The sequence below is a fragment of the Antechinus flavipes genome, chromosome 6 (genome assembly GCF_016432865.1).
Source record: "Antechinus flavipes isolate AdamAnt ecotype Samford, QLD, Australia chromosome 6, AdamAnt_v2, whole genome shotgun sequence".
NCBI classification, from domain to species: domain Eukaryota; kingdom Metazoa; phylum Chordata; class Mammalia; order Dasyuromorphia; family Dasyuridae; genus Antechinus; species Antechinus flavipes.
This window is the reverse complement of record NC_067403.1, coordinates 240,064,758-240,077,674: the sequence shown is the minus strand read 5'-3', so window position 1 is coordinate 240,077,674 and position 12,917 is coordinate 240,064,758. Positions and strand designations below refer to the sequence as shown.

The window sequence follows — 12,917 nt, the reverse complement described above, 5'->3', positions numbered from 1 at the left end:
GGGGGCCACTGGGGACAGGAAGGGGAGAGGGGGCACAGGCAGAGAGAGGGCCGGCCCCGGCCCCGAGGCCACAAGCAGGGGAGAGGAGAACGGGGGCGGGTTCAGGGGATGTTCATCATATGGATGAGACTGGGAGTGTCACGGGACAGTTTGTGGTTTGCCACGGTCCTCCCGCAGCCCGTGGGGAAGGGGCCACTGTTTTATAAGTGAGGAAATCCAGTCAGAGACTCAGTGACTTGCTCAGGGTCCAACAGCCAGTAGCCGCCTGGCTCCAGGCCCCGTTCTGGCCGCTGCCCGGCCGCCCTGCCTGGAAGAGGGTCACAAACAAGAGGTTTGTCCCAGAGAGCCTGGCTAGGATGGCCCTGCCCTGGCTGTGAGCTTGGGCTCGGCGCCGGGAGCTGCTCCGGAGGGCCTGTGGTCCCCGCCTGGCTGGTGGAGCCGCAGAGGGCGCCGGGGGGCCGGACGCTTGGTGAGACTGCGGAAAGTGCTCCCCGAGGGCAGAGGGCACAGACCGGCCGTGACCTCCGGGGAGGGGAGGGGGTGTCTCGTGCAGGGCTGGGCCGCCGCGGGAGCCCCTGCATTTGGGGCATCCTGGGAACAAGGCGCAGCGGGGGCGCAGCCTGAGAACCCCAGGATGTTCCCCGGCCCGGAAGCAGAACCAGAGCTGCCTGGAAAGCAAGGCCGCGGGGGCTCGGCGAGCCTGCCTTGTCAGGCCTGGGGCTGGTTCCCTGGCCCTAACGTGGCCCGGGCTGGCTGCGAAGGCCCTCCCGGCTCGGCTTCCCCATCGCGTGGCTCAGTCCGTCTGGTCCCGGTGGCAGCGGGGGCGCCCTGGGGACGCGGTCAGAAGACTCTCGGGCCGGGGGATGATTAGCAGGGGCATGGGGGAGGGGAGGGAACGGGGAGGGCAGTGGTCAGAGCAGAGGTAGCAGAGGTGGCAGGGCCTGCGGACAGCCGGGTCTGCCCTGAGGGCTCGAGGGCCCAGCCTGGGGGCCGGGTCCTGGGCATGGAGAGGGAGGGGAGGAGGAGAGCAACAGGCTGAGCGCCCCCCCCCCAGCTCCAGGCCCCGCCGGCCTGACCGCCATATCTAGCGGGACCCCCCCCCTCCCCGCAGGCCCCGGGCGCCGCCCACTCAGTGCCCCTCCTTCTCCCTCCTTTCTACAGAAATGCATGGAGATGAAGAACACGATCCTGGCGAGGCAGAAGGAGATGCACGGCTCCCTGGAGAAGGTCAAGCAGCTGATCCGCCTCATCCACGGCATCGACCTGTCCAAGCCCATGAACTCTGAGGCCGGCTCGGCGGCCTTGCCCAACGGCCCGGACTGCACGCCCCCCGCCCCCGCCGCGCCCTCCACGCCGGCGCCCACGCCCTCGCCGGGCTGCACGCTGAACTGTAACAAGGGCGAAGAGACTAAATAACGGGGCCGGCCGCGGGCGGCGGCGGAACCCCGAGCCCCAGAAAAGCCGAGCCGGGCTCTTCTGGGAAGGGCAGGATTCCTTTGGCGAAAGCCTCGGCTCCGAGGGAGAAGCCGCCGGTGCCAGGTGGCGCCGGAGTTTGCCAATCGATCCTCCTTATTACTGTGTGTACATGCAAAGTCTGGACCGCATCACGTGAAACAGTGCCAGCTGGGGGTGCTCTGCCAGCACCGTGCCAAGTGAAATCTCTATTTACTCTCTCTATTCTACACCAGTGTGTGCCTGCAGCAGCCTCCACAGCCACGAGGGGTGGGCCGGGCTGGGCTGGGGAGCGGGAAGAGGCCGGGGCAGGTTTCAGACCCTTACGGCTGAGCCGTCGCTTGGGTGGGGAAGAGAGGTCCAAAGAGCGCGTGGGCTTTCCTGTCTGAGACTCTCACGACTATAAAACCAAAAACAACAAAAAAAGGAAATCCAGATGTAAGCAATCGCAGTGCCCAGAAGGGTGGGAGGGCGGGAGGGCGGGAGGGGGTGGGCGCAAGGGTGGGAAAAGTATATCAAATAAGCAGTATTTAATACCGGTGGCAGAGGGAGGGGGCCGGCCCGGACGGCCGCGGCCAGTGGCCCCCAGGCCCGCTTCTCCCCGGCCCCCGCCCCACCCCCTCGGGCTCCCCCATCCTTCCGGAGCCCCCCGGATCTGCCCGCTGCACTTTCTGGGGGGCTGGGGTGGGGCGGAGCAAGCGGGGCCCCCTCCCTCCGAGTCCGGGCGGCGGAGGCCCGGGAAAAGGCGGATCGGTGATTTTACTTGAAACAGAGCTCCATCCCTTCTCTATATTTATAAAGCGGAAAGAGCCTGAGCAAAGCACCCCACAGCCCAGATGTGTGAACTCAATGGAGACGTTTTCTTTCCTTTCCTTTTTTTTTAAACGTTTCTTTTACTTTTTTTGTAACAAAAACTAAAATACGGACTAGAAGAGCTGTTTTTCAGGCTGACAGCCCGGTTAAGGGGTAGCTGAGACCTTGCATGGTATAGATTAGGAGTCCTAGTGTCAGTGAGATACAGTGAGTCTTTGTGAGTCCTCGTGTCATCGTTTCGGGCACTGTTTTTTATGCAAGGGCAAAATCTTTGTATCTTGGGGAAAACGACAACAACTTTTTTTTAAATTAAAAAGGAAAATAAAAGCTATTGAGGTCTTCCTAGTGTTACTTAAATTAAGATCAAGGTAAGAAACATTGTAAAAAAAATTTACACAAGTGCTATTTGTTTCCTAAAAACAGTGATTTCTATTAAAAAGGTGTCAGAACTGGAGAAGACTGTGTAGTTCTAATTTTTTAGCACAGCATCTGCCGCTCACGAGGCCGCTCCGTTGTGGGCGCGTCTCCAGGCAGATGAGTTAGGGCCCCGGACCCCGAGCCCGCCGGGGGACGCCCCGGACCCCTCCCTCCATTCCCCCTTGTTGGAAGGGCGCTCCGTCTCTTGGCGACTCGGTCCCTACATCTTGTGCGGGCCCTGACTGCCGGGGCTCCCGGAAGGGGCCTCCAGGGGCTCCGCGGGGGAGGCGCCCACCCTGCTGACCGCGTCAGGGACCCGGAAAGCCCCGGGGGCCGAGTCTGCCCACCTGCCTCTTGAGAGTCTTCATCCTTGTTGGAGCCCAGGTAGAGAAAAGGAATGGATTCCCAGGCGAGTCTTGGCCAGGGCTGGTTTGGAGTTGGTTTTCTTTTGCTGTTTCAGTTCCCGTTTGTTTCTTCCCTTCCTGAGAGGACTGGCCGGAGACTTGGGGTGTCTCTCCTTGGGGAAGGCCCCGGACCTCAGGGTCTCCGTCCCGGGCAGCTGGAGAGCTTTCCTGTCAAGGGGGAACCTGCTGGCCGGCCCCCTCCCCCGGCTCACTGCCCCTGCTCCCAGCAATAGCCGGACCCCCGTCACATCCACTAGCTGGACGCCTGGGGCCGGACCCCTCCCCTTTCCCAGGACGTGAGGCCCCTTGGGAGGAATTCTCCTGCCCGTCTCCCGGAAGGTTAGAGAGGAGGCTTAAGGGCCCGGGCGGGGCCGGGGGCTCCAAGTCGCGGAGGATCCCACAGCTGGGAGCCTGGAGACCCCGGGCCTTCCCCCGGAACGAGGGAGCTCCGGGGAGCAGCCCAGACTTGTCCCAGAAATAGTTGGCCGCCGCTCGCTGTGGCTCTTCCCCTCCCCGGGCCCCGAGCTCTGACTCGCCTGGGCTCAGGCCCTTGTCAGGAGAGGGGAAGGGTCTTGGGGGGCTCTGTGGGGGCTAAGGGGTCTCCTGTGAGGAGGACGTGGGCCCCGCGGGGCGGACTAGGAAGGGAAACCCCCAAGCTCATTGTGCTGAGGATGCAGCTGGGCCCAGGAGGCCCTCCGGCCGTGCAGGGAGAGGCCTAAGCTCGGGGCTCCCCCTCCGGCCCCCTGCAGGCTCGGACAGAGGGGGTGCCCGGGGCAGGACCAGGGCCTCCAGCCCGCCTCGGTCATGGCTGCGCCTGCGCCCCCTGCTGCCCCGGGGCTTTCCCGCCTGGACCCCCTCCCTCCTCCCTCTCATGGCCTTTCAGCCTGGCTCCCGACCTGTCGGTCCGCTTGCCAAGGTGGCGGCGTCTGGGAAGCTGCTGGCTTGGGGGGGGGGCCGGCCCCCTCCCTGCCTGGCCCCCGGCCCCTCCCTTAGATTTCTCCGGCTTTCCGCCTGCCCACAGTGCCTTGACCGCCCGCCCGCTGTAGGAAGGACACAGGGAAAGGCGCCTCCGCCGGGGCTAAGGCAGGGGGACCCCGGGCAGCGGCGTCCTTGGGAAGGTGGCGGCCCCGCGGGGGCCCGGGGGAGAGGAGGAGGGGGAAGCCTCCCCCCCATTCCAGCCGGGGCAGTAGGCGGCCTTTGGGACTCCCGGGGAGCCCTCCCTGTCTCCGCTGGCGCAGGGCCCTCTCCCCGCGGGCCGCCCCCCTCCCTGAGGACCAGAGCCGGCCCGGGCTGCGCTTCCTCCGGGAGCCCCCCACATGGGCCGGGTCTTCTCCCCCGGAACTGGGGGGGGCCCAGAGGGACGTTGGGGCGTGACTCGGGGGTCCGTTCCGCGGCCCCCTCTGACTTCGGAGCCCTTGTGATTTCAGTCTCTGTAGAGCCCCCTGTAGGGTTTTAGGTTCAAAGTGTTTTGTTGGGGGTTGGGGTTTTTGTGGAGGGAGGGGGTAGGGCGGAAGGCAGCTGATAAATTTGTATTTATTTTTACACTTTACTAAATAAAACAAAATGAAGTCTGGTGTCGGCCTCCCTGTGTTGGGGTTTGGGGCTCAGAAGCCTCCGTCCTCCTCCTCTGGCTCTCGCCTGGTCTGGGCCGGCTCCGTGGGCAGCAGGATGGGGGTGGGGAGGAGGGGGATTGGACCGCCTTCATTCGGCCCCAGAGGGCAGGGTGAGGGTCCCAGCTTGGGCAACCTAAGAAGCCATCGGTCCAAGTCCCCCATTTCACAGATGGGGAAACCGAGGCAGGCTTGCCCGCGGTCACACACTGGGACGAAGGGAAAGCCAGGATTCGCCCCCAATGGGGCCCCTTTCCCACACGGCCATGCTGCAAGACTGGTGGGTTACACTCTGATTCTGTAATTGGGTCTGGGGTCTTGGGGACGTTTCTGATCCCCTGCCCCAGGAAACCAGAAGAGGAGGGGAAAGAGTAAAAAAGCTGCTTTAATTACAAAAGTCCAGGACGGAGTGGGGACGCTGGCCCATCCTGGCTGAGGGCGGCAAGAGCCGGCCCGGCTCCTCCCCCTTTGTCCAAGGGCCACGACTCCCCTCTGGCCCCGGCCTCGGAGCTCTATAAATACCTCAGGGACACTGGGCCCCGGGGGGGGAGGGGGACACTGGGGGCCCACTGGCCCGGGGCCGCGTCTGTGGGAGCTCCGGGGGCCCACGTCTGTGGGAGCGCTGGGGGCCTGCCGGCCCGGCTCCTCCCCCTTTGTCCAAGGGCGACGACTCCCCTGTGGCCCCGGCCTCGGACACTGGGCCCCGGGGGGGGGGGAGAACACTGGGAGCCCACCAGCCCGGGCCGCGTCTGTGGGAGCTCCGGGGGTCTGTGTCTGTGGGAGCGCCGGGGGCCCGCCGGCCCGGGACCCCTCAGAGCTGCCGCTGGGCCGTGAGGTACTTGAGGGCGGCCGCGCCGTAGCGCCGGGACAGGTCCTGGTGGAACTCCTCCTTGAGGGCCCGGAGGCACCGCCGGTAAGCGGGGCTGGAGCGGAACCTGGAGATGTCGAGGCTCGGAGCGTGGGGTAAGTGGATGGCGAAGGCTTCGGGCAGAACCAAGAACTCGTACTCCTGCGAGGAGGGGGCCGAGACCCCGCGGGGAGTGAGCCGGGAGCCCCCCTTCCCCTGCGCCCACGCGGGCTCGCCTGGAACTGGGGGGCTCCGGGGGACCCACCTGCGCGTCCAGCTCCATGATGTGCGCCACCTTGTTCCAGCCGAAGCCCGCGAAGCGGGGGTCGTAGCGGGGGCAGTCCCGGGGGACCACCACGTAGGGCTCGTAGTCGGCCGCCCACTCCACACGGTAGGGAGCCCGGGCCTGGCGCCAGCGGGCGTAGTCGGTGGGCTCGTGCCCGCGGGGCCACACGTGGTACCTGCAGGCCCAGGAGAGCCCGGGTCACCCTGGGGGGGATGGGGAGAGGAAGGGGAGGGGGGGAGGAGGAGGGGGGAGGGGGAGGGGTCTCACCTGAAGGTGTAGAGGGAGCCCTCATCCAGCAGGGACAGCAGCTCCGCCTTGGACGTGGGGAAGCTCAGGCGGTAGCGGAGGGTCTCGAAGGCCGGCACCACCAGGGCGGCCTTGCGGGTGGCCAGGCCCAGCTCCTCGATGGAGGTCCTGCGGGAGGGAGGGCGTGAGGGGGCCCCTCCCCCTGGGAGAGGGCGGCCCGGCAGCGGCAAAAGGGGGGATGGGCCGGGGGACAGATGGGGGTGCAGGCCCCCCACGGACGGGACAGGAGCCCCTATGGGACAGGCCCGGGGGACAGAGGGGCAGGAGCGCGAGCCCCCCACGGACAGGACAGGGGGACAGACGGGGGCGCGAGCCCCTATGGGACAGGCCCGGGGGACAGACGGGGGCGCGGGCCCCCATGGGACGGGACGGGGGACAGAGGGGCAGGAGCGAGCCCCCCATGGGACAGGCCTGGGGGACAGACGGGGGTGCGAGCCCCTATGGGACGGGATGGGCCGGGGGACAGACGGGGGCGCGAGCCCCCATGGGACAGGCCCGGGGGACAGAGGCAGGAGCGCGAGCCCCCGGCCCACCTGAGGTAGTCGTAGAGGGAGCGGGCCGGCAGAAAGTCGATGTCGCTGAGGAAGACGTAGGGGGTGCGGGCCTGGCCCAGGGCCACGTTCCGGAGCAGGTTGACGGGGTACAGGGGCCCCTCGCGGTACACGATGTGGTAGGCCACGTCCCGCCGGGCGGCCAGCACCTCGGAGGCCCGCGCGAAGCGCAGGAACTGCTGGGCCTCCGCGTCCGACAGGTACAGGGCCAGGCTCATGGGGCCCGCCCAGTGGCGGCAGAGCGCCTCCAGCATCTGGAGCCTGGGGAGGGGGGGGTGAGCCGCTGCCCCGCCCCCACCTTCCCTCCCCCCCGTTCCCCTCCCCCACCTCCCCCCTTACCGGTCCATGGACAGCTGGGCCACCAGGGTGACATCGTGCGGATGGGGGGCGGGGGGCTCGTAGGGCAGGAAGGTCAGGTGCACCCGGTGCACGACGAGCTGCTGCTGGCGGAACTCCTCGCAGCCCTCCTCCTCCAGCTCCCCCGGGGCTCGTCTGGGCTGGGGGCGCGAGGGGGTCAGCGCGGGGGGCGGGGGCCGCCTGCCGCCCCTCCCCCAGCCCCGTGCCCCCGCTCACCTGCTCTGGCTCGCTCGGGGGGGCGCCGGTGCAGCCGAACAGCTCCCTGCGCAGCAGGTTCCCGTCGTACTCCAAGAAGGTCAGGTAGAGGTTGCGGAAGAACTCCACATGTTTGTTCTTCACCCCGAGTTTCTTGGGTGAGTTCCAGTGAATCACCTGGGGGGGAGGGAGTGTGAGCCCCGGCCCCCTGGTCCCCCGCCCCCCCCCCCGCCATCCGGGGCCCCCCCCCCGCCATCCGGGGCCCCCCCGGCCCCCCACCGCCATCCGGGGCCCCCCCAGCCCCCCCCGGCCCCCCGGTCCCCCAGCCCCCCCCCGCCATCCGGGGCCCCCCTAGCCCCCCCCCGCCATCCGGGGCCCCCCCGGCCCCACCTTGAGGTCGGACACCTCCGAGTAGCACTGCTCGGCCCGCGTGTGGTCCGAGAGCTGCACGTTCCAGGAGCAGGGCAGCGGGTGCACGAGCCACGGGTGCTGCTTGATCACGGCGTTGAAGATGTCCTGAAAGGAGCGGCCGGGGACCCTTTCGCCCTGAGGGGCTCCCCAGAGCCCGCCCCCCCTGCCCATCCCCCCCACACCCCATGCTCCCCCCATCCCGGCCCGGACCACCCCCCGCCCATCCCCCTCCCCCCGGCCGGGGACCCCCCCCCACCTGGTCCGCCAGAGAAGTGGCCAGCATGGTCAGCAGCTCCCGCTCGGCCGTCAGCCTCCACATCTGCTCCCAGCCCGCCTGCCTCAGGCGCTCCAGGTGCAGGAGAATCACCCCTGCGGAAGGCGCGGCTGCTGGGACCCCCGGGCCCGAACCCCGGCCCCGCAGCAAGGGCAGCCCCCCCCAGCGAGGCAGGGAAGGGGAAGAACCGCCGCGGCCCCACTTTTCCCCGAGGAGACAGGCTGCGGAAGAGGGGGCTTTGCCCACGGCCTCACCTGTGTTGAAGCCCCGGCCTAGGGCGGGCCAGGGCCGGTGGTTCTTCCAGAGGTTCCCCAAGTACCAGTCGCTCTGGTTCTCCACCAGCCCGATCACCTGCTTGTCTGGGGGGAAGAAGGGAGACGGGAAATGGGGGGCGGGGACCCCCCCTTAGAACCGGGTTCCCGGGGCCGGTGTCACACGGGGAGGGGGCGTCCCGGGGCCCTGGTCTGAGCCCCCACCTGAGAACCGGGCAAAGACAGCCCACAGCTCGGCGATGTCCGAAGCAAAGGTGATGTCGGTGTCCAGGACGATGACGCGGGGCAGGCCGGGGGGCAGGGCCCGGGGCAGGGTCAGCTTCAGGAGGCCGTAGATGCCCGAGTAGTGCTTGTTGGGGATCCAGGCGACCTCGGGCTGGGGGGAGGGGGCGCGTGACCCAGGACCCCCCCGGAGCCTGTTCCACGCAGAAGGGCCCAGCTGGGGACGGGAAGCTCAGCCACGGAGCTGAGGAAGGAAGGAGGGGCAGCCCCCCACAAGGGGCCGGGGCCGGAGGAGGAGCCTCGCCTGCCGACTCTGGGGGACCAGACGCTCTCCTGAGAACCCCCAAAGGTAAAGGATGTGGGGTCACTGCCCCGTCACCGAGGCCGGCCCAAGGAAGGGGCCTGGGGGCAACGGCCTCCCTCCCCCAAGGAGCTCGCTTAACCCGGGAGGCAGCTGGGTTTAAGGGACTGTAAATGTCTGAGGCTGGATTTGCACTCAGGTCCTGCGGACTCCAGGGCCCACGCGCTAACCACTGCGCCATCGGGCCCCTCTGCGCGCCCTTCCCCCAGCTGTCCAACCAGGGAGGGCCAAGGGACCGCGGGAGCCCCCGAACACGGTCTCCCAGCAGGCCGAGCAGTGGTGGTAGAGGTCAAGCCCGAGAGCGCTCCCCGCCAGAAACCGGCCGGGCAGGACGGGGAGGGCAGCCAGGAGGAGGGAACAGCCGTGGGGGGAGGGTCTGAACCCCGAGGGCAGGAGCCATTTCCGGCTCCTCTCCCAGCCTGGGAAACTGCGGGGCAGGGGGGGGGGGGCTCCGCGCTCCCTACCTGCAGCTCATCGGCCTTGTAGAAGCTCACGGACACCGAGGGCACCCTCCACGTGCCGAAGAGAGTCTCCAGGATGTCGCGAGCCACAGAGTCCGTCACCAGGTGGAAGTGCAGAGGATTCTTCCTGGGGGGAGGGGAGTCTGGGGGAGGGGGCCTCGGGCAGCCCGGCCCGACCTCCGGGAGAGACTGACTGGTGCCCCTGGGAGCGCTGGGCTTGGGGGGGGCGGGACTGGGGAGGGAGGCAGCGGGGGCAGCTACCTGTGGAAGAGGATGGACTTGACCAGAGTGACCACGTCCCTGCTGGAGTTGTGCCCGGCGCACACAATGGCCACATGCACGAGCTGGAGGAGGGAGAGGAGATGCAGGTGAGGCCGCCCCTGGGCCCCCTTCCCACGGGGCAGGGGGCGGGGTCGCTCGGAGCTCAGCCAGCCCCATCTGAGTGATGGGGAAACTGAGGCGGGGACCATCACACCAGATGGCAAGTCTGGGGGCTGAGATTTGGTGCCGGGCCCTCGGGGAGGGCGTTCGCAGCTTAGCCAGAGACCCCGGGGGCAAAGGTGAGCCCCGTCAGAGTGCCGGAGAGACTGGACCTCAGAGCCCCGCTCAGCCGGGAGGCCCGGGGCTCCTACCCCCCGCCCCCAGGAGCAGGCTGGCGAAGTGGAGGAACTCGGAAGAATGTTCTTAAATTCGGAAAATCAAGTCTCGGATCCCGAAGGAGCCAAAAGAAAGGGGGGCTTTTCCCTTCCAAGTCCCCAGACCCTCCGAAATCCCCGTTGGGGACCACCTCCAGCTGGGGCCAGCAGGGCAGGGAAGCGCGCCTATAAGAGGAAGGGGCTCCCGGGCCAGGGCGCGTCCCCCCTCGCGGCGCTGGCCGGCTCGGGGCAGGTGGATGGGAGGAGGAGGGGGCTTCCTGGGTGGCCCGGAGGAGGGGTGCGTTCAGGCTCCCCGCAGCTTTCCAAGTTAGACTTGGGGGCAGCCTGGCGCCCCCTCCCCAGCTCCCCTCCGCCGGTTCCGGGGCCCGGGCTCACCTCGCACTTCTGGAGCGCGGGCTGCTGGTGGCAGGCCGTCCAGCCCCGCGTCTCCCCGCGCCCCGAGCGCCGGAGCTCCTCCCGAAGCTGCCGATTCTCCTCCTCCACGGCCCGAACGTGAGCCCCCAGCCCCGACAGGGCCCCTCCGGAGCACGGCGCCGGCAGGAGCAGGCGGCCATCTGCGCGGAGACACGGGTCGGCGTCGGGGTCCCGCTGGGGGAGCAGCCCCCTCTTCCCCCCCCCACCCTCCGCCCCCCCCGCGCGCGCCGGCCACTCACACGCCAGGTCCCCGCTGAGCAGGTAGAGGGCGGACAGCAGCAGCAGCAGCAGCAGGAGCCCGGCCCCCAGCGCCCTCAGCCGCCCCCGCCCCCGGGGCAGCATGGCCAGCTCAGGGCGGAGCGGCCCGGCCCGGGGCGGCAGGCGGCATCCTAGACCCTGGGGAGGGAGGGAGGGAGGCAGGAGCGGGGCCGGGGCCGCGCCGTCGGGGCGGCGCCCTCCCGCTCTCACCTGCGCCGCTCGCTCCCGGCCCGCCCGGCCCGCCGCGCCGCGGAGTCTTCCCGAAAGCTCCCGGCCGGTCCGGGCAGGATCCCGCCCCGCCTCCCGCCCGCCCAGCCACCTTGACTCAAGTTTCACCTCGGCTCCGCTAGGCTCAGCAGGGAAGGGGGAGGGCCCGCGCCCAGGCTCCCCCCGAGCCTAACTTGGAAAGGTGCGGGGAGCCTCAACGCACCCCTCCTCCGGGCCCGGGAGGCCACCCAGGAAGCCCCCTCCCCCTCCCATTTACCTGGTTTCAACTCAACACACTTCTCGGGGCTAAACTTCGCCCGCGCCCCCAACCACGAGCTCGCGGGCTTCGAGCGGGGCGGGGGCAGGCTGGGGAAAGGCAAGCTCCCCCCTGCCCGGACTCGCAGCCACAAAAGAGCCCGGCCCGGCTGTTTCCCGATCCCCCCTCAAACAGGCGAGGGGGCGGGGCCTGGCGGGGCCCGCTGACCCCGGCCTGAGGGATCAAAGGAGGCAGCCTCAGGGGGCCGAGGAATCACTGGACAGGAGCGGAGTTTGCATGTGAAAGGTTGGGGGGGCGGGCGGAGGGCACGGGGGTGGAGGCCGCCGCCGGGAAGGAATGCGGACTCCGCGGAGCTGGGGCTCCCGCCCGCCGGGGGGAGGGGACTTGGGAGGAGGGACACCTGTTGGGCTGGGAAACCTGGCGGGCCGTGGAGAGGGAGGGGCGGGAGGGGGGGGCGCAGCTGGGCTGGGAAGCAGCTCCTCCCCAGGCCTGCCCTTCGGGTCCCGCTCGGCTCGCGGCTGTGGCTTCCGAGGGGAAGGGAAGTGAGCCCCGCCGGGGCAGGCTCAGGGGCCACGCGGGAGCGGCTCCCCCCGCCCCCATCCCCCCGGGCCAAGCGCCTCACACCTGCGTCTGAGAGGACACTTCGCAGGCCCGGCCGCAGCCCGCTGCACCCGGCAGGCCTTCGGGACCGTGGGCCTTTGCGACCGGAGGCTGCCGGAGAGGGCAGGAGAGCAGAGCTGGGGACTGGGGGGTCACTTTCAGCTTCTCACTGGACACGGCACTCAGGGCCTATGGACTCAGGAAGTCTCTCCCTTTGGCACTGTCTATTCCTGTTTCCCCCAATAGACTGGGGGGTGAAGAACAGAACACAGATATATGAGTAGGAGGTACTGGGGGGAGGGGGCTTTTAGAACTGGGAATGTCAGGTCCAGGAAGGACCTAAGAAAACTCAGAACAGGGGATGTCAGAGGTGGGAGGGTCTAAGGTCCCCTAAAGTGTCAGAAGTGGCAGGGAATGTCAGAGCTAAGAAAACTCAGAACAGGGAATGTCAGAGGTGGGAGGGACCCAAGAGCAGGGAATGTCAGAGCTGGGAGGGACCCAGGAACAGGGAATGTCAGAGGTGGAAGGGACCCAAGAACAGGGAATGTCAGAGCTGGGAGGGACCTTAGACCCTAAAGTGTCAGAAGTGGCAGGGAATGTCAGAGCTGGGAGGGACCCAGGAACAGGGAATGTCAGAGCTGGGAGGGACCCAGGAACAGGGAATGTCAGAGCTGGGAGGGACCCAGGAACAGGGAATGTCAGAGCTGGGAGGGACCCAGGAACAGGGAATGTCAGAGCTGGGAGGGACCCAGGAACAGGGAATGTCAGAGCTGGAGGGACCCAGGAACAGGGAATGTCAGAGCTGGGAGGGCCCTTAGAACACAAAAATCTTCAAAACAGAAATGACTTTGGATCAAAGGAAGTGAACAAAGAATGTTGTAGTGAAAGCAACCTTGGAATACAAATACCTATGTATTCACCATATATGAATCTTCGAATACAAAAGACCTTGGCCCCCCTCAGTGGGAGAGCTGGAAGGCCCTAGGAAGGCTTTGGTGCTCAGGGCCTGGCCTCCAGGAGGTCCGGGTGCAGATCCCAGGACTGACACTCCCTCCCTGTGACTGTGGCCTATCCCTGGTATCTCTGAGCCTTAGTTTTGTCATTAGACCCAATCGGAGCCACTGTCCTTATCTTACAGCTGTGCTGTGAGGTCAAAGAACAGAACGTAGGAACGGTGCTTCTTGCAGCATCAGGGTGGACTGTTTTTATTACAGAGGTGACAGGAAGCAGCTCAGAACACATGTCAGAGCTGAGAGAGATGTTTTG

General features: G+C 67.6%; 2 protein-coding genes across 9 annotated transcripts in view; one reads left to right on the top strand and one right to left on the bottom strand.

Moving 5' to 3' along the window:
* Nucleotides 1–2,596, top strand: part of PHF21A (PHD finger protein 21A) — a 196,516-nt gene extending 193,920 nt beyond the window's left edge. For all 8 annotated transcript variants that reach the window (XM_051964581.1, XM_051964587.1, XM_051964586.1 and 5 more), the window contains one exon: nucleotides 1,162–2,596. In XM_051964581.1, the coding sequence (XP_051820541.1) occupies nucleotides 1,162–1,416 (255 nt within the window). In that variant the 3' untranslated portion in view covers nucleotides 1,417–2,596. The remainder of the gene's footprint in view (nucleotides 1–1,161) is intronic.
* Nucleotides 2,597–5,063: 2,467 nt separating this feature from the next.
* Nucleotides 5,064–11,150, bottom strand: LARGE2 (LARGE xylosyl- and glucuronyltransferase 2). The gene is made up of 15 exons (XM_051964578.1): nucleotides 11,052–11,150; nucleotides 10,549–10,705; nucleotides 10,271–10,449; nucleotides 9,501–9,583; nucleotides 9,243–9,366; nucleotides 8,400–8,571; nucleotides 8,178–8,282; nucleotides 7,906–8,018; nucleotides 7,629–7,754; nucleotides 7,260–7,415; nucleotides 7,026–7,183; nucleotides 6,669–6,947; nucleotides 6,097–6,243; nucleotides 5,809–6,004; nucleotides 5,064–5,705 (listed from the first exon to the last, which is right to left on the bottom strand). The coding sequence occupies exons 2-15, from the start codon at nucleotides 10,649–10,651 to the stop codon at nucleotides 5,508–5,510; spliced, it is 2,139 nt and encodes a 712-aa protein (XP_051820538.1). The 5' UTR covers nucleotides 10,652–10,705; nucleotides 11,052–11,150; the 3' UTR covers nucleotides 5,064–5,507.
* Nucleotides 11,151–12,917: the final 1,767 nt, after the last annotated feature.

Excerpts from the sequence above, each read along its gene's own strand:
- LARGE2 (XM_051964578.1), bottom strand. The coding sequence starts at position 10,651 with ATGCTGCCCCGGGGGCGGGGGCGGCTGAGGGCGCTGGGGGCCGGGCTC. Across the intron at positions 6,948-7,025 it reads GCCCAGCTGTCCATGGACCG|GCTCCAGATGCTGGAGGCGC; the intron begins GTAAGGGGGGAG and ends CCCCCTCCCCAG. Across the intron at positions 6,005-6,096 it reads GGCTCCCTCTACACCTTCAG|GTACCACGTGTGGCCCCGCG; the intron begins GTGAGACCCCTC and ends CTGGGCCTGCAG.